The sequence below is a fragment of the Danio rerio genome, chromosome 8, assembly GCF_052040795.2.
Source record: "Danio rerio strain M-AB ecotype USA chromosome 8, GRCz13ab, whole genome shotgun sequence".
NCBI classification, from domain to species: Eukaryota; Metazoa; Chordata; class Actinopteri; order Cypriniformes; family Danionidae; genus Danio; species Danio rerio.
The window spans coordinates 5,755,001-5,774,416 of NC_141028.1; the positions used below are offsets into that span (position 1 = coordinate 5,755,001).

The 19,416-nt window shown below is 36.7% G+C and overlaps 1 protein-coding gene across 3 annotated transcripts in view; it reads right to left on the bottom strand.

The window, feature by feature from the left end:
• Positions 1-19,416, bottom strand: part of cux2b (cut-like homeobox 2b) — a 338,324-nt gene that overhangs the window by 107,444 nt on the left and 211,464 nt on the right. For all 3 annotated transcript variants that reach the window (XM_087264087.2, XM_087264089.1, XM_087264088.1), the window contains one exon: positions 788-866. In XM_087264087.2, coding sequence (XP_087120213.1) covers positions 788-866 — 79 coding nt within the window. The remainder of the gene's footprint in view (positions 1-787; positions 867-19,416) is intronic.

Sequence of the window (19,416 nt, forward strand, 5' to 3'; positions counted from 1 at the left end):
TTTTTCAACCATGTAAAATTTAACATTTCATCATAATGTCAAAAATGCTTCTAAATCATCACATTTACGCACATCTTTTCAGTTTCAGGTTTCTTCTCAATTTGCGAAGTGGCGGCATTATTTAGCCGACTCTGATTTTGTGTGATTTTGTCTTTCTGGTCTTTCTCGCTGTCAATGGAGCAGTCCGGCAAAATGACAACGAAAGCTGATCCTGATTGGTCCTTGTGCGTTCATTAAAAAATGCTGATTGGCTAAAAAAAATAATCTGGAATAATAAGCTGGAATTCAACTTTGTAGATAAACCATTTTTGTTTTTTAAATAAAAAGTCTTAAAATGTAAACAACTTATTAAAAAAACAAAGTAAATAAGTTGTCATTTAATAAGAATATGTCAAAAACTCAAATTTGACAAAAATGTTAGATAGAACCTTATTATTCTAAGGTGACGAATTATTAGATATGTAAACTAAACAGATGTTTACAAATGTTTACAGATGTTTAAAGGAAAAAAAGTGAGTAAATTCACATGTAAATATGAGATATTACACTTTATGTAACACACAAACTCACCGCCTGCAATAAAAAAGCAAGAAAAATCGCTTCTGCACCTTTAACAGCTTCTTAATTGGCGTAAAAAAAAATCAAAAGAATGATATTGTGTAAGTTATTTCTTATAGCTGTGTATAATGTTCCTCTGAGTCATGTGAAATCGAAGTGGGATGTATGGATGTGTGTGTGTGTGTGTGAGATTGTCTGTGTGTGTGTCTTAGGCAGGTGTGCAGCTCACCTGGGGCCTCGATCAGCTGTTTATAAATGGCCAGGAAGGCAGACTCGGCCTCTTTACTGCGCTGGCTCAATGCAACCACCTGCAGCACACACACACACACATCCAGAAAAAGAAGAAGAGCAGATCATCAGTCCAGCACACACTCACAGCACACAAAACACTCCAGTCAATAGTTCTACTCCATATGCTGATGATAGCGCAGAGCATAAATGAACAGAGCAAAGTTTATTCCAGCACTTAAGGAGAGGAGAGAAAAACATTAGCATGATAAAGTCACACACACACTCACACCAATAACACACTTCAGAGTCGATGAGGAAAACTTGCATTTACATTAAACTGCTCGACTTAGTGTGTCATTATGAAATGATGGATACTTCACAATCTTTCCGCATGGGTGATTTACTGCACATCTGGCAACATTGGTACATTTATATCCCAAATGCAATGCACTTGACTTGAACTTCCATTTCCAGTGTGATTAATAAACCTCAAGTTATTTTTTCCTGACTTAATAGAACTGTTAACAGGAAAAATATGTATCTTTTTGAAATAAAATTGGATCTAAAAGCATTTTTCTTTGCAGATTTCTCTCTTAAAGATCTTAGCCTTCTGTTTTGACCGTTTGCTTTTACACTATAGCAATTATATAGCATTGTTTTTAATAGGTATCGATGTGATTGTCCAAAGACACCGTGAGGAAACCCAAGCCAACATGGGTAGAACATGCAAACTCCACAGAAATTCCAATTGTCCCAGCTGGGACTCAAACCAGTGACCTTCTTGCTGTGAGGCGACAGTGCTAACCATTGAGCCACCATGTCACCCTTTAAAGACATGCAGTCAACCCAAGCTCATTCTGAAAACGTAGTCCTGCGGATGTTTCTGGAGTCCTTGATTTACGTAGCTGGAGGTATGTATGGCTGCATTTAATTTTTTTTTAAGCGAACGCTACGATGCGGTGTGACGCCGCTCTTCTTTACGCTCGCTGACTAACAGCTCACCTCTGTATGGAAGGTTTTCCAGCTGCAACAAGTTTGTTCGGTTAGCTGGAGTAGAGACCCTGAGGGGAGCTGACCGCAACGACGGGGACGACCGGGTTCGAGTCCAGGAAAGAGAGGTTCCAGAAACCAGGTAAGACAAAAACAGAATCCAAAATATAAAGTGAACGAGTTCATAACAGGGTGAGAATGTGGTAAAAGTCCGAAAACGCGGTTAAAATCAGACGAGAGTTTTTTTTTTTTTTTTTTTGGACCGGGTCAATCGGTAAAACTGTTTGGGTTTAGGGAAGGAGGAGGAGGAGGGTGGGTCGGCCGATTGGCCGGTCGCCCAGTCAATCATTCAGTCATACAGTCAGTCGGACAGACGGTCACTCGACAGCGGTCTCCTGCGGCTTTACTCAAGAACAGCCATTCGCGCCCGCGAGAGGCATTCGAGATGGAAATTTGCGAAAACAAAAACTGCACAAATACGTACCTCCCGGGACATATTTCACAATCTCCAGAAACGTCTGTGGCACTACGTTTCGGAATGAGCCTGGGTTGCATGTAGTAGAAGTGAATTGGATAAACTAAATAGGCCTTAGTGTATGAGTGTGTGTGAATGAGATTGTATGGGTGTTTCTCAGTACTGTGTTGCGACTGGAAGGGCATTCGCTATATAAAACATATGCTGGAATAGTTGGCGGTTCATTCCAATGTGGCGATTCCTGAGAAGGGACTAAGCCAAAGAAAACGAATGAATGATTTACTGTAATTATGTATTATTCATACTTTTTTGGCCTTGTTTATCCATCAATGCGAATAATAATAATAATAATAATAATAGTAATAATAATAAAATATAGCTGCAAGCAGCAATTGCGGGGCCAAGCAATCCAGTGGCCCAAGGACAAAGCAGTCCAGAGGCCATGAGCAGCAAGCTCTATAGAGCAGCAAATCAAGTGAAACAGTGAATACATTTGAAGTTCATTTCTTCTTCATTTTCTTGTCGGCTCAGTCCGTTTATTAATCCGGGGTCGCCACAGTGGAATGAACCGCCAACTTATCCAGCATTATTAACTTATCTCGAACCAGCGACCCAGCGACCTTCTTGCTGTGAGGCGACAGCACTACCTACTGCACCACTGCTTCGCCCCATTTGAAGTTCATTTAACTGGAAATGTAAGCAAAAACATACAAATTTGATTAATTTACTGGTTTATAAGTTTTGACCAGTAGGTGGCGCTGTTACCAATTTTGTGTGATGTGGTCAGTGTGAGCTGACAATGACACACATTAAGTTGTGTGTCAATATATATAAGCATTGCAGAGTTACAGTCTAGCAGTTTAGCATTGTATCAGCACATTTGTCGGTGCCGTAAACAACAACCGTATTGCCTATCAACACAAAATTGATCGTTTTTTTCCAACAAGGGCTGAAGATCACGTGATTCAAATGTGGGGAAAATTGGACCAATGGGCTGGGAGGAGTTTGAAAAGGTAAGTTTTCAAACAAACTCAAAATGGTGGACAGAAAGTTTTGGTAATTATGCCATATGGGGTATCTATGTTTTCAGCATCACCTAAAGAATAATTTGAGCTCAATTCCTTCAAAATTAGCATATGCAGTCAAAAGTTATGACCAAATTTGTACGTTTCGTTATTAATGTATAATGAAAGGTTTATAGCTCTTGATCCATAGGTGGCGCTGTCACCAGATTTTAATGTTTTGTTCATTGTGATGTGGCAATGACACACCTAAAATTTGGTGTCAAACTTTGTCAGCACGATCTGAAGATGATCAGACTCAAATTTGGTGAAAATTGTATCAGCGGTCTAGGAGGAGTTTGAAAAAGTAGCATTTCAATTTGCATAAAAATGGCAGACAGGAAGTTGATCAAATTATGGAAAATTGGGTATCAATGCAACTTCCTACATATTTACTAATTTCAGGACAATTTTAAGTGGATGTACGTCACAATACAGAGAAAAAAAAGATAATTAACTTCTGTTAAATGGCGATTTTAAGTGTGAATATGATTTTCCAGATATCCTTTCAATATGCTAATAAATCATTTCTAAATTGATTATAAATGTTCATAAGAGGTGAATTTATTTGAATTGTTTTTTTACTGTCACCGTGTGTGTGTGAGGGCCAGAAAGGCATGTGTAAATGTCTGCTGAGGGCTCTTGGCTCTGTGCTGGACACTGTGCAGAATGACGGCAGGTCAGCCTCCACTAAGCGAGCCGTCACCCTGCTATTCTCCTCTCCACAGGTGACTCAAAGCAATTACGGATTCATTAGGAAAGAGCGGCAGCAGAACGCTCTGCCACCTGGCCCATAGAGAGGGCACCTGGGCCTGTGGATATGTAGGTTACAGAGCTCCAGAAGACCACACGGAAGAGGGTCTCATGCACACTGAGGGTCTAGCACACACTGAAGCGTCCCGCCAGACAGACAGGCAGGGCTGATGGCGGAGGGAAGAGGAGGAAAGATAGCAGGAAGACGACTGGGAGATCTGTGAGTCTTTTATATTCAGTAATGTTCAAATCAAAGCGAAAGTGGATGAACACTGTGAAGTGAACAGATTTGGGGCTGTTTTTCAGTACAACATGAAAGAAAAAAGTGAAACCTGAGAGTAGAAATGATGTCAAAATTGTTTTGGAAATGTTCACAAATGTAAATCACAGATAATTGAATTTAAAGGGGACCTATTATGACCCTTTTTACAAGATGTCAAGTCTCTGATGTCCCTGGAGTGTCTTTGTGAAGTTTCAGCTTAAAATAATCCTTCAAATAATGTTTTATAACTCTTTGAAATTGCACCATTTTGGTGACTGTCACTTTAAATTCAAATGAGATTGTGCTCTTTTCAAAAGAGGGTGGAGCTACAATGCCTGTGTGTCAGCATAGTGGCAGATTCAAAAACAAGACTTAACATCCTATGCTAATGAGGGAGAAATTGTCACTAGTGGGCGGGGCTTTCCCACCTCTGAAGACACGTACAAAGGGGGAATGTCAATCAAAGTGATTCTGTTTTTGTCAAGTGTGATTGTAACAAATAGAAATAATTAGGGGTGTCACGATTTATTGCGATGCAAAAATGTCACAACATGCATTGTGACGTTATGACGATGTTATTACGATATGACGTCTGTTTTCTCTTATTAGTTGAGCTGTTTGCACGTGAGCTACGCTCCACCTGCTGTCCCACGTGCGTTCAGATTGCTTGAACTAGCAGCAGTAACGTTAGCAGGCCAAGATGAGTGGAGTTGAAATACAGGATCTTCTTAAAGTCGGACGTCTGGCAACATTTCGGTTTTACAGTCATTGTTTTTTCTTGTCCGCTTTTTGACACGCATACTGAGTCAAACATAGCCGAAGTTTTAAAGGGTCACGAAACACCAAAACACATTTTTTGAGCTGTTGACAGTCGTATATATGTCCCACACTGCTAAAAACACTATTAGGACACATATATTTTACTAAAAAGTGAAAATTTGTTGTTTTTGCGTTATTTTAAGCAAATTCGTACTTCTGGTTTGAAACAAATTTTTGAAGCTGCGTCACGGCCATGAGATCTTAGCGTGTATTCCAGTGTGTAGACTGGACGTCTGAGTACCTATTTACATCTCTGAGTGTGCTGGATTCATTCATGAGTAAGACTTGGTTCAAACCAATCAGCTCTATTGTGTGTGCGGTGCAACTTCATTAATATGCAGGATACCTTCGAAGACTGTTTGTAACTTTTACAGTGTTCAGACAGCAGAGAGACGCCACGTTGTGTTTGCCAAGTGGGAGAACATGAATTGTTTAGAGACAAGGGTCGTCAGTGTTGCGTTTATAATTTGCTGCAGTGAAGGTTTTGTTTTCATTTTCCCTCTATGAGAGTGCAGCTGGACTCATGTGTGGATTACAGTGCACGCGACGCTAGACAAAAATACAAGTCTAAGGAATATTTTTTTACCCGAGAGCTTTTCTTATCTGGAAACGGTGAAATCCTGATTTGCTGCTCGTCTCCTTTTAATAAAGACGCAGCTCCAGTTGGTGTTGATTGTCCTGTCTCTACAGATTTGGTAAGTGTGCGATCAGTGGTCTTTGTTTGTTTATTCAGAGGCAAAGTTAGTTCATATCGTCAGCAGTACTCTTTCAATGTTTAAAGACAGACCTTAGTCAAATGATTTCTAAGTTAATTCTTTTGTTTGTTTTTTTCAACTTGGAATTCAGATTGTTCTTATATATTTTTTAAATTGTAGCTCAGAGTTCTATTATTATTATTATTTTAGAATTTTGAATTTACAACTTGAAATTCTGGCTCTTTTTAGTTTACATCTCGGAATTCTGATTCTTTTTTTTTTTTTAGAATTTTGAGTTTACATCTCGGAATTCTGATTCTTTTTTTCTTTTTCTTTTTTAGAATTTTGAGTTTACATCTCGGAATTCTGATTCTTTTTTTTTTTTTTTTTTAGAATTTTGAGTTTACATCTCGGAATTCTGATTCTTTTTTTTTTTTTTTTTAGAATTTTTAGTTTACATCTCGGAATTCTGATTCTTTTTTTCTTTTTTTTTTTTTAGAATTTTGAGTTTACATCTCGGAATTCTGATTCTTTTTTTTTTTTTTTTTAGAATTTTGAGTTTACATCTCGGAATTCTGATTCTTTTTTTCTTTTTTTTTTTTAGAATTTTGAGTTTACATCTCGGAATTCTGATTCTTTTTTTCTTTTTTCTTTTTAGAATTTTGAGTTTACATCTCGGAATTCTGATTCTTTTTTTTAGAATTTTGAATTTACATCTCAGTATTCAGATTTTTGTAAAAAAAAAATTTTATTTACAACTTGGAATTTTGAATCTTCTTCAAGATTTTTTAATTTACAACTTGGAATTCTGATTTTTTTTTAGATTTTGAATTTACAAGGAAATCAGATTTTTGTTTTGTTTTTTGAGTTTACCTCTTGGAGTTCTGCCTATTTAAAATATTTTTTTTTCTATTTTTTAAATTAAGCTACATTTAAATTAAAATGAAAAGCATTTTAGTTTTTATTATTTCAATTAATATTAACTTTATTCAAAGTAACAGATTATTATAATTTCATTTATACATTATTTAATTTTATTTAGTTGAAAAGAATTCAGTATTTAGTCCTTCATTTACCATGCATGCACATTCTGCACATTATTGAAAATATTTATATGCACATTCCACAAAATACCTCCGACATTATTTGAAACTAGTTTGTGTGTGTGTGTGTGTGTGTGTGTGTGTGTAGCTGCTCAATAAGCATCATGTGGAGTGAATGTGTGCGTCTGCTCTACGTTCAGCCCAGTACATGCAGAATAGAGCAGCTCTACAGGAATCAATACTGATACAATAGTCCCCCGCACTCACTGGCTAAAAGCAATTGTGTTTCTCTCTTTTTCTCTCCTTTTTTTTCTAAGAAATGACATTCAGTTGCTCCATCAGCACTGGCGCTCTCACATACCAGCAACACAAGCCAATAAATGCAGAGATTGAAGCTCACTGTGAAGACACTGTGTTAAACAAGTCACACCATCTGCTCATCTGATTGGTTTAATTAGCTGCACTTCTCAATGGCGCTTTTGCAACATTTCTATTTAAGACCACTAATGGCTCAACTTTAAAGCTGGAGCGCGCAAATTCTGGAGCACTGGAGGCACAAAATAAACTCAAAATATAGAACGCTCGAGTCATTTAATTTAGTGTTGATATTTTGTAATTCAGACTATCTTTGGCTGAATTCTGTGCTTGCATTACCTAATTCTTTTACATAAAACTTTTTTCCTCACAAAAATGTCTATAAATTGTTGTGATTTTGTTTTTTATATTTTTAGTTTATATCTTTGAATTTTTTGCTTATAATTTTTAGTTTAGATCTCAATATTCTGACTCTTTTTTTAATCTTTTATTTACACCATTTTTTTTCTTTTTTTTAGAATTTAGAGTTTACACCTCAAAATTCTAATTCCTTTTTAAAATGATGAATTTACATCTCGGAATTCTGATTCTTTTTTTTAGAATTTAGAATTTACATTTCAGAATTATGATTCTTTTTTTATTTTAAGTTTACATCTCGGAATTTTCATTCTGTTTTTTTAGAATTTTGAGTTTACATCTTGGAATTATCATTCTTTTTTTATTTTAAGTTTACATCCCAAAATTGTCTAATTTCAAAATTTTGAATTTACATCTCAAATTCTGATTGTTTTTTAGAATTTACATCTCAGAATTTTGATTCTTTTTTTACAGTTGAAGTTTACATCTTGTTTTTTTTTTTTTACATTTCAGAATTCATTTTTTTTGTTTAGTTTTTCTCAAGAATCACTTCTGAATTTTGACTTTTTAAATTTTATTAATTTTACTCTTTATATGAAATATCTTCCCTTTACATCTCAATTCTTTAGTAGTAAACATTTCTTCCCTTTATTCCCATATGTACAATACTAAGAATTTCAGATCTTTGACTTTTTTCAGATTTTTGACATCTTTGACTTTTTGGTCATAATTCTAGGTTTAAATCTTGCGATTTTCAGAGATTGTAAAGTTTTCTCATTATTCCGAGTTTACATGTTACAATTCAGCTTTTTGCTTTTACCATGGGAAAAAAAACATTTAAAGAAATATAAAAATCTAGAAATCTGCAATGTAACAAAAGTCCCTAAAAATTCCCTTTTCTGCCAGCGGTCATCGGAGTGAGAAATTGACATGTCATTCATTTTCCTTACTCTCACATTCACACTCATACACGGTAAAAAAATCCTGGTTGCCTTAAATTTTTAAGCTGAATCAAATTAACCTTATGAGTCAAAATAACTTATGTTAAACTGACTTACAACAGATTGCGTAACTTTTAAAATTAAGTTAGAACATGATTAACTTAGTTTAATAAGTTACAAAAACCTAAAAACACATGCTGTCAGGACTAAGTGACATATTATTTTTTTACATTGTACCCTGGCCAATTTAGCTTATTCATTTCACCTATAGCACGTGTTTGGACTGTGGGGAAAACCAAAGAACCTGGAGGAAGCCCACGTCAACACGGGGAGAACATGCAAATTCCACACAGAAATGCCAACTTGCCCAGCTAAGACTTGAACCAGCGACTTTCTTGCTGTGAGTTGACACTGTTAACCGTTGAGCCGCCATGCCGCCGAAACAAAAGCTTTAAAAGCATTATTTCACTCTTCAAGATGTCAAACTACACTCTAAAAATGCAGGGTTAAACACAATTAACTCAGGTTTTCCCAACACAAATTAATTAAGTTTAACAAATTTAAGTGGATTGAACATAAAACATATAAGTTAACATAATTTTTAAAAATTGTGTCGATTCAGCTTATTTTATTCATTCATTCATTTTCTTGTCGGCTTTTTCTCTTTATTAATCCAGGGTTGCCACAGTGGAATGAACCGCCAATTTATCCAGCTAGTATTTACGCAGCGGATGCCCTTCTAGCCGTAACCCATCTCTGGGAAACATCCACACACACATTCACACACACACTCATACACTATGGACAATTTAGCCTACCCAATTCACCTGTACCGCATGTCTTTGGACTGTGGGGGAAACCGGAGCACCTGGAGGAAACCCACACGAAGGCAGGGAGAACATGCAAACTCCACACAGAAACACCAACTATGCCGAGGTTCGAACCAGCTACCCAGCAACCTTCTTGCTGTGAGGCGACAGCACTACCTACTGCCCCACTGCCTCGCCCCAATTCAGCTTACTTTACATACAAAATTTGAGCAAGCATTTAAAATCATTTATATGAAGGTATCAATGACCTACAGGGAAATCAAAAAGTTTTATCAAAAAAAACATCTTCAGGATCTTATTAGCGACAACAAATGTGCTCATTTATTCATAAAAACTATTTTGTTCTCTTGCAGTCAAGAGTGAAAGCATGAATGAATTGCGCACAGACTGCCTCACATATGGCCAGATAATCACACAAAGATAAATCCCTGTAATTCTGCAAGACACAACCAACATTTCCTTATGAACATACACAAGATGTAGAGCCACTTCAGCCTCCATTTTTCATTGATATAACGACTTAACAGATAAAAAAAATCCTCCTCATCATACGTTCCACAGTAAGATCTTTACACAGCTTTCAGTGCTCTTCATCATTCGAACGAGAAAACACAGATCACCTCCAACATCACACCATTAACCCTCCTCAACTCCTGAGACTAGACATCAATTAAACACACACATAGAACACACACAATAGAAATTCTAATTGTCATGAGAAAATAAAAAAAGAAAGATTTCTGCTGCTTGTTCAAACTCCTGATTAAAAATGAGCTGAAACAACACAATTCTTGATTATTTAATCAGGACAGTAAGGTCTGACTTTGTTCCAGGAGTCGGCAACCCAAAAGGTTGAAAAAGCCATATTGGACCAAAAAAGACAAAAAACAAATATGTCTGGAGCCGCAAAAAATGTAAAGCCTTATAATGAAGGAAACACATGCTGTATGTATCTAAATTAGCTATATTAGCCTACTATAAAAATGACTAAGTTGGCTACAAATACATAATGAGCCTTCATGATTAAATAGCCACTGATATCAGGTGGTTGGTGTTTATTCCGTTCTCATTTAAACACTTCAGCACAGCCTCTGGTCTTTCAGTGGTATTAATTTGATCATTTCTTCTTGCGGCCCATCAGAGTTCACATACCTGCATAAAAGCGCGTTGAACATCGGTCACATCACAGGCAATTGAGTATGCTGGCACTGAATTAATGTCCTTGGTTTGCTGATCAGTGATGTAACCTGCCATTTTAATAGACCTTTCCTTCACTGTCTTAGCGGAGAAAGGTATATCTTTAATTTTTTGTATTATCTTGGTTTTGTTTTTGAAGTCTGCAAATAGGTGTTCTGATATGTTGATGAATGACTCCTTCATGTAGTCACCATCTGTGAACGGTTTTCCATACTTTATTATCTCCCAGTTTGTTTACAACAGCCACCTGCCTGGCATCCCGCCCTGCTGATAGAAACGTGTGTCGCAGGCTATGACGCAAATCTTCGTTGACAGAAATGTTGAAATTAAATATTAATTCTACACACTTTTACAGCAGTTAAAAATGTTTGTCCTCCTAAAGAAATCATATTAAAACAAAAATATACATTGACCTCCCCTATCTTTTTCCATTTTCAAACATTTTTGAAAAAGCTCCAGGGAGCCACAAGGGCGGCGCTAAAGAGCCGCATGCGGCTCTAGAGCCACGGGTTGCTGACCCCTGGTTTAGACAAAAGATTTGTCACTGAACAGAAATAATGTCCAGTATAGAATATAAAGTCATGCTGCAGTGGAAACAGAATAAATATTGTGTCTGACTCCATCATGAGCTTGGAGGACTGCATCCATACATCTCTGCAATGACTCAAATCACTGATTAATAAAGTCATCTGGAAAGGCAAAGGAAGCGTTCCTGCAGGACTCCCAGAGTTCATCAGGATTCTTTGGATTCATCTTCCATGCCTCCTCCTTCATCTTACCCAAGACATGCTCAATAATGTTCATATCTGGTGTCTGAGCTGGCCAATCCTGGAGACCCTTAACCTTCTTTGCTTTCAGGAGCTTTGATGTGGAGGCTGAAGTATGAGAAGGTGCCATATCCTGCTGAAGAATTTGCCCTCTCCTGTGGTTTGTAATGTAATGGGCAGCACAAACGTCTTGATACCTCAGGCTGTTGATGTTGCCATCCACTCTGCAGATCTCTCACACACCCCCATACTGAATGTAACCCCAAACCATGATTTTCTTCTTCACCAAACTTGACCGATTTCTATGAAAATCTCAGCTCCATAGGTTCCAATAGGTCTTCTGCAGTATTTGTGATGGTTTGTTGAAATCAAACAATTTGAATTGGCTTATTTAGTTTTACAGTACTCAGTTTGTCTGAGTTATCTTTATGTTTTGGGTTTTACTGTGCTCAAATTGCTTAATTTACTCAAATGGAGTAAGTTCACAGAACTCATTAGGATAAGTTTTTGAACTTAAACGGTTTGTTGCAATCGGTTTCCTCAATTGGTTTGAGTTACCTTAACTAATTGGGTTTTACAGTGTACATACAGTAGGAATGCAACCTGCCTCTGAGTGAGCTGAGAGAGGATCATGTGAGCTCTACTATTGCTCCCATTTGCTATCACTCAAGAAAGTCACTCTTCATTTGCATAAAGTTAAAGGATTCTCATTCGACATGCCCACCTGGTCGCCAACGGTTGTTGTTGCTCTCACAGACGAAGGTCACCGGAAGTCGCACACTTTGCTTTGAAATGAACAGTCGCTTGTCGCTTTGCCGCTTGTAGTGTGAATGAGGCTTAAGTAGTTTGGTCACACTTTATTTTTGATGGTCTGTTTGTTAGGTTTAGTTACATTGCATCTACATGCCAACTAATTCAAGGTATATGCAGGAATCCTAAAGATAACTGTTATACCTTTTTAAGACTTTTTAAAGACCTTCTCAGAATATTGTAAGACCTCATCGCCACTTTAAGCTCTAATCAGTATCAAACCTTCAACTTATGTTTTAAAAGTGTGCTTTAATCAAGTTGAAAAGGCCACAAGTGTCCACAGATGAAACTGTCGCGACCCCTTTAATAAACCTTTGAAAAGTTTACAGACATTTCTGCTTGTAGTTTAGTAAAAGCAGACCTCAGCACTGCGCAGTCTTCATACTGCTTTATAATTACTGCTTCAAAGCGGAGGAGAACTTCAGGATACTTCTGAGTCCCAAAAACTTAAAGCAGCAATCTGCCAAATTTCAAAGGTATAATTTAGTTTTTACATAAAACACACTCCAGCATTCACTGGCTAATTTCTCATTTGCACAAACGAAGGGAGGAGAGAGAGAGAAAATCAAATGCGCGACTGCCAAAAGCATCTGCGGTTGAATCCTGTAATTAATTTGCAAACAGAAACCATGGTTCATTTTCACAATCGGGGAATGTGTTTTTACAAATGTGCAACTTGGGTCAAGAGGAGAACACGGGAAAAATCAAGAAAGAAGAAAAATCTGAATGCAAATGTGAGAGAAAAACGAAAGCATGAGCAAGAAATGAAGGCAGAGGCTCCAATAAAGACTAGCAATTAGCAATTATACACTCATCAATTACAATTATCACAACTGGTGATTATGCAATTAGCAGTGAATCATCACTTTGAGCCGTGATGGCTGAATGTTTCGGGTTTGTGCGGGAGAAAGAGTTGGGCTTCAACAGGACAAAGAGTCAGATTGGGTGACTTCAGACTGATCTACTTGTTAATCAGAAGCTTTTTTAATAATTAGAATACTTTATTTAAAAGTGATGTTTCGCTCAACCTTGTGTCATGTCATCTTCTTTCTGTAGAAAATAAAGGACGTTTAAAGGAATCTGACTACTTATAGAGGTCTGATGCTTTAGAGCAGTGAACCCCAACTGGTACCGGTCCATGGATTAATTGGTACCGGGCCGCACAAGAAATCATTCAACCCAGACTCATTCTGATTCTGATATCTCTATATACATTTGAGCCAAATGCGCCCCAGAAGCTACGTTTTTTTTTTTTTTTTTTTGCAGTTTTTGTTTTGTTAATCCACCAGAGGCTGCTGTGTTCACTTTTGAGATCTCAAATTTATCTCACAAGTGGCATTCACGCCTGTTGTTCTCTTGTAAATCCATTAGAGGCTGCTGTCGACTGACTGATTGACTGACTGACCCACCCACCACCTTCCCTAAACCCAACCGATAGGGTTTTCAAAAGCACCGATTAACCCGCCCACCGCCTTCCCTAAACCTAACCGATAGGGTTTTCAAAAGCACTGAATGACCCACTCATAACCTTCTTTAGACCAAACCGATAGTGTTTTCAAAAGCAGAGATTGACCCACCCACCGTCTTCCTTAAACCCAACCTATAGTATTCAAAAGCACAGATTAAACCCGCCCACCGCCTTTCCTAAACCCAACTGACAGTGTTTTCAAAAGCACCAATTGTCCCATCTACACCCTTCCCTAAACCGAACCAATAGTGTTTTCAAAAGCACCGATTGACCCGCCCACCCCTTTTCCTAAACCCAACCTATAGTGTTTTCAAAAGCACAGATTGACCCACCAATCGCCTTCCCTAAACCCAACCGACAGTGTTTAAAAATGCACAGATTGAACCTGCCCACCGCTCTCCCTAAACCCAACCGACAGTGTTTTCAAAAGCACTAATTGACCCGCCCACCCCCTTCCCTAAACCCAAACCAACAGTGTTTTCAAAAGCACAGATTGACCCACCCACCCCCTTCCCTAAACCCAACCTATAGTGCTTTCAAAAGCACAGATTGAACCTGCCAACCGACCTCCCTAAACCCAACCGACAGTGTTTTCAAAAGTACAGATTGAATCCGCCCACCGCCTTCCCTAAACCCAACCTATAGTGTTTCAAAAGCACTGTTTGACCCCACCCACCACCTTCCCTAAACCCAACCGACAGTGTTTTCAAAAGCACAGATTGAATCCGCCCACCGCCTTCCCTAAACCCAACCTATAGTGTTTCAAAAGCACTGTTTGACCCCACCCACTGCCTTCCCTAAACACAACTGACAATGTTTTCAAAAGCACAGATTGAACCCACCCACCACCTTTCCTAAACCCAACCTAAACCCTTCCCTAAATCAATAATAAAATATAATATAATATAATATGATATAATATAATATAATATAATATAATATAATATAATATAATATAATATAAAATGATATAATATAATATAATATAATATAATATAATATAATATAATACAATATAATATTAAATAATATAATATAGTATAATATAATATAATATAATATAATATAAAATAAAATAATATAATATAATATAATATAATACAATATAATATAATATAATATAATATAATATAATATAATACAATATAATACAATATAATATAAAATAATATAGTATAATATAATATAATATAATATAATATAATATAATATAATATAATATAATATAATATAAAATAATATAATATAATATAATATAATATAATATAATATAATATAATATAATATAATATAATATAATATAATAGAATACAATACAATACAATATAATATAATATAATATAATATAAAATAATATAATAAAATATAATATAATATAATATAATATAATATAATATAATATAAAATAATATAATATAATATAATATAATATAAAATAATATGATACGATACGATACGATACGATAAGATAAGATAAGATATGATATGATATGATATGATATGATATGATATGATATGATATGATATGATATGATATGATATGATATGATATGATATGATATGATATGATATGATATGATACGATACGATACGATACGATACGATATAATATAATATAATATAATATAATATAATATAAAATAATGATACTACAACTGCAATTTATTATCTAATATACAACATTCCCTAAATGAACCTTCATAAAAAACTTTCCAGTCCTAAATATATTCAAAAGAGATCAGAATACATCATAATAACAGTGCATAAAAACTAGACAAAGCACCCTATAAGTTCTTGGGTGTAAATCTGTGTGTAGAGTTTGAGATGGAGTGTGTGAAAAGCAGCTGCTGTCTCTGAGGCGCAGAGAGAAATGAGCAACCCAAGTCCTGACACATATCCAGTCCCCACGTCAATTCCAATCAGCAGCCAGTGTCACTCACACACACACACAAGGAGAATCAGCACTGCTGCAGTACTATCTCTACACAGACGGGCCACTGCTGGGTCATCACTAAAGTTTAGCATCTGCACGTGTTTGTAAGTCTTGCCAGGTAAATGGAACAAATGAAATACTTCTCATTGTTGACTCGTCCTCATTATGAGGATGAGTTTGATGAGTTGAACTCAAAAGAAGGTATTTTAAAGAAAGTTGAAAACCTATTGTTATCCCTAGTTAAAAAACTATGATGAAAGTCAAAAACTAAAATAGAGTTGGTTGATGTCATGTCATTAGTGGAGACATAATTATTATTATATTAATATTTCCCCCTCCATTGGAAATGAATGGCGGTAGCTCAGAGTTGAAGCAAAACTTGTGCTTTTTTATCACCAAAAAGGAAATCCCTTCCTTCAAACCGCTATCTGAATGCCTAATCCAAACCATTTCTTCTCCAAATAAGAACCCTACCTCACAATGATCCACCTAATAATCCTTATACTTATTGGGCCTCAATCCTGTACACAGCAGATCTCACAACTCGACCTACAATTAGAGGGATACAAAGTTAGCATTAGCTCTATATAAGATCTGGGTGTTATAATAGATAGCAATTTAAGTTTTGAAAATCATGTCTCAAATTTCACAAAAACTGCCTTCTTTCATCTGAGAAATATCGCTATGTTACGAAGTATGCTATCCGTTTCAAGTGCAGAAAAGCTAGTCCATGCTTTTATGACTTCTAGACTGGATTACTGTAATGCTCTATTTGCTGGCTGCCCAGCATCCTCTATTAACAAACTTCAGCTGGTACAAAAAGCAGCTGCCAGAGTTCTTACCAGGTCAAGAAAATATGATCATATCACTCCAATTTTATCCTCCTTACACTGGCTGCCTGTTAAGTTTCATATTGAATTTAAAATATTGCTTCTCACCTATAAAGCTTTAAATAATCTTGTTCCTGTGTATTTAACCAACCTTCTGTCTTGCTACAATCCAACCAGCTCTTTAAGATCTCACAACTTAGGGCTTCTAGTAGTACCTAGAATAGCAAAGTCGAGTAAAGGAGGTCGAGCTTTCTAATTTATGGCTCCTAAACTCTGGAATAGCCTTCCTGATAATGTCCGAGGCTCAGACACACTCTCCCAATTCAAAACTAGATTAAAGACCTATCTTTTTAGTAAAGCATACACTCAGTGCATCACTTAGCGGTATGATACATGAATGTGCTCTACGCAGGTTTCTGCATCTTGTTTATAAACACTATGAACAGCAGCTAAGCTAATTATGAAGAAGATTTTATTCTCTCAGTGTAAAGTATTTTCTAAGTGTAAAGCAGTTAATTTTCTCTTCACAAAATGTATGTAGTGTTTGCAGCAAACATGCCAGCGTGTGTTAAAAATACAGTGATATGTCTGTGTAAGATGAGTATGCCTGCACAGGAGCAACACTAGGAGAAGGCTGAGTGACTGATTGTGTAGAATAACTGAATATGTAAAGCACTGATCATATATGTTAAATACTTGTATGAAGCTATATGTGTTAGAAGTAAGAATGAGTAACATATTATCAAGTTATTATCCTATCATAACAATGTATGTAAACACTTAGTTCCTTTGCATAAGTTGCATCTATACTTTGCTGACATAGACCTGTAACATCTCTGTTGACATGAGCTAGTGGGCTGAGAGCCAAGAATAACAGGGCCACCTAGAGTAAAAACCTATCCTAAAATGGTTAAAAGTTAAAATGAGACACCTAGGGGTGTGTCAAAATAACCTGTATAAATATTGTAAAAAACACAGAGACTTTAGAAAGTGTCCAGGAGAGACTTCAGAATGCTCTGGGGTCTGCTCTGCTCTTTCTTGGCTTTATTATGGAGAACAAAGTCTATTTTCTGATATTCAAAACCTCCAGTCTGATAATTTCTAATTGATAAGAAGTCGAATTACAACAATTATTCTCTTTATTCTCTATTTCCACCTGGGGATACTCATCCTAAGGCCCTCAGACTATGCAGCGCCACTGATTCGATCCAAGACCAGCGACAAAATGATCCCAAGGTTTCCATAATCCTGGACCGGGCCGTATCCTGAGCTGCTGCTGTGGTGGTCATGGAGGTGTGGAGAACATGAGACTGATTTCTGTGACACTCCAGGGACAGACAAGTCCTCTCTAAGGTCCAGCTTCCAGCCTTCCAAACTGACATAAATACATCACAAATTGTTTTTGTCTGTCAAGACAACTTGACATTACCAAGCTCGTCATAAATCTGTCATAAACATGATTGTCATGAAGCCATTATAAATGTGTCGTGAATTTTTCAACAGTGTCATTAAGCGAGTGATGTACACCCAATGGCCACTTTATTAGGTTCACCTGTTCAACTGCTCGTTAACGCAAATTTCTAATCAGCCAATCACATAGCAGCAACTCAACGCATTTATGCATGTAGAAATGGTCAAGACGATCTGCTGCGGTTCAAACCGAGCATCACAATGGAGAAGATTTAAGATTTAAGTGACTTTGAACGTGGTGTAGGAGTCCATCTATTAGCCCAATGACGAAACTAACAGCATGGTCGAAGGTTTAATGCATGTAAGCCTTTACTAGTGCTTCTGAAAAAATTTTTGTTATTTATTAGAATTTATTTATATTCGTTTTTTAGCTCCACATTCAATCTGACTCCAATTTAAATGATCCTAAAATTTAGATTGTATTTCTAATTGTAAGTACGGATCACATTCATCATTTATGATTTAATTAAAAGTTTTGATCTTTTCTGGGGTCCGATATTCTAAATTGTACGTTCATTAGGGACCAAACGCCGCTCAAAGTTTCACGCCCCGGGTTTGCGTGTCTTCTCATGGACAGTATGTCGACACTCTGAAAATAGTCAGAGCGTGCAGGATTAACTATATTCAAATAGGCTGGTTGCATAACGCTCACCTAGTCCTAAAAGAATAGATCCTTCAGCCAAACCCGTGCAACTTGCTACTTTCAGTGATTAGATGATTAAAAGATCTACATGTTATCAGCTCAGAACGGCTACGTATAATCAAATGCACCTATTAATCAAAATAAAGGTAGTGCAGGCTCCTCGTAATCTACTGGATACAATGAATTCAGAAAACTCCAGAATTAATCAAATATTTTCTTGGCACGCTTTGGGTTTATTAGTAGTTCATTAGTAGATTCGCATCATGAATGTGCAGCCGACAAATCTGCAGCAACTGCGTGATGCTATCATGTCAAATCTCTGAGGAATATTTCCAGCACCTTGCAGAATCTGTGCCATGAAGGATTAAAGCAGTTCTGAAGCCAAAAGGGGGTCCAACCCAGTACTAGTAAGGTGTACCTAATAAAGTGGCCGGTGAGTGTATTTATATTTGTCAAGCTGCCCTAACAAACAATGCCATTTTTCTGTGCATTTAAAACTACATAAGTGAGGGAATGATACTTAATAACAGAATAGTAATTTGTGAAATGTCACTAATATATAGATGTTACAACATAGTTAATGACAATCCAACGTTGCACAAGTCAAAAGCAATGAAAACAAATCAGTGCAAGTAAAAATGCGTTGATGACTGAATGTGCCTCTTAAAAAATTTGCATAACCACAAGCCAGACCATGCAGTGAGATCCACCAAGACATTTTCCTGACAAATCAAAAAGCAAAACGGCCTCAAATACTGATCTCAGTTCAGTCAAAATCCCCACACACACCTGCGAGGGGACCGTCTGGACGCTTCTGAGGTCTCAGATCAGCTGTAAATCCAAACGGGCTTCACATTAAACCCTGATCAAAGTAATGGAGACTCAACCCTGCTCACCTCTATACAGATCACCACTGCTAACTATGCTAACTTAATCTTTATTTCAAGTCTTTGTACTCACAAAAACAC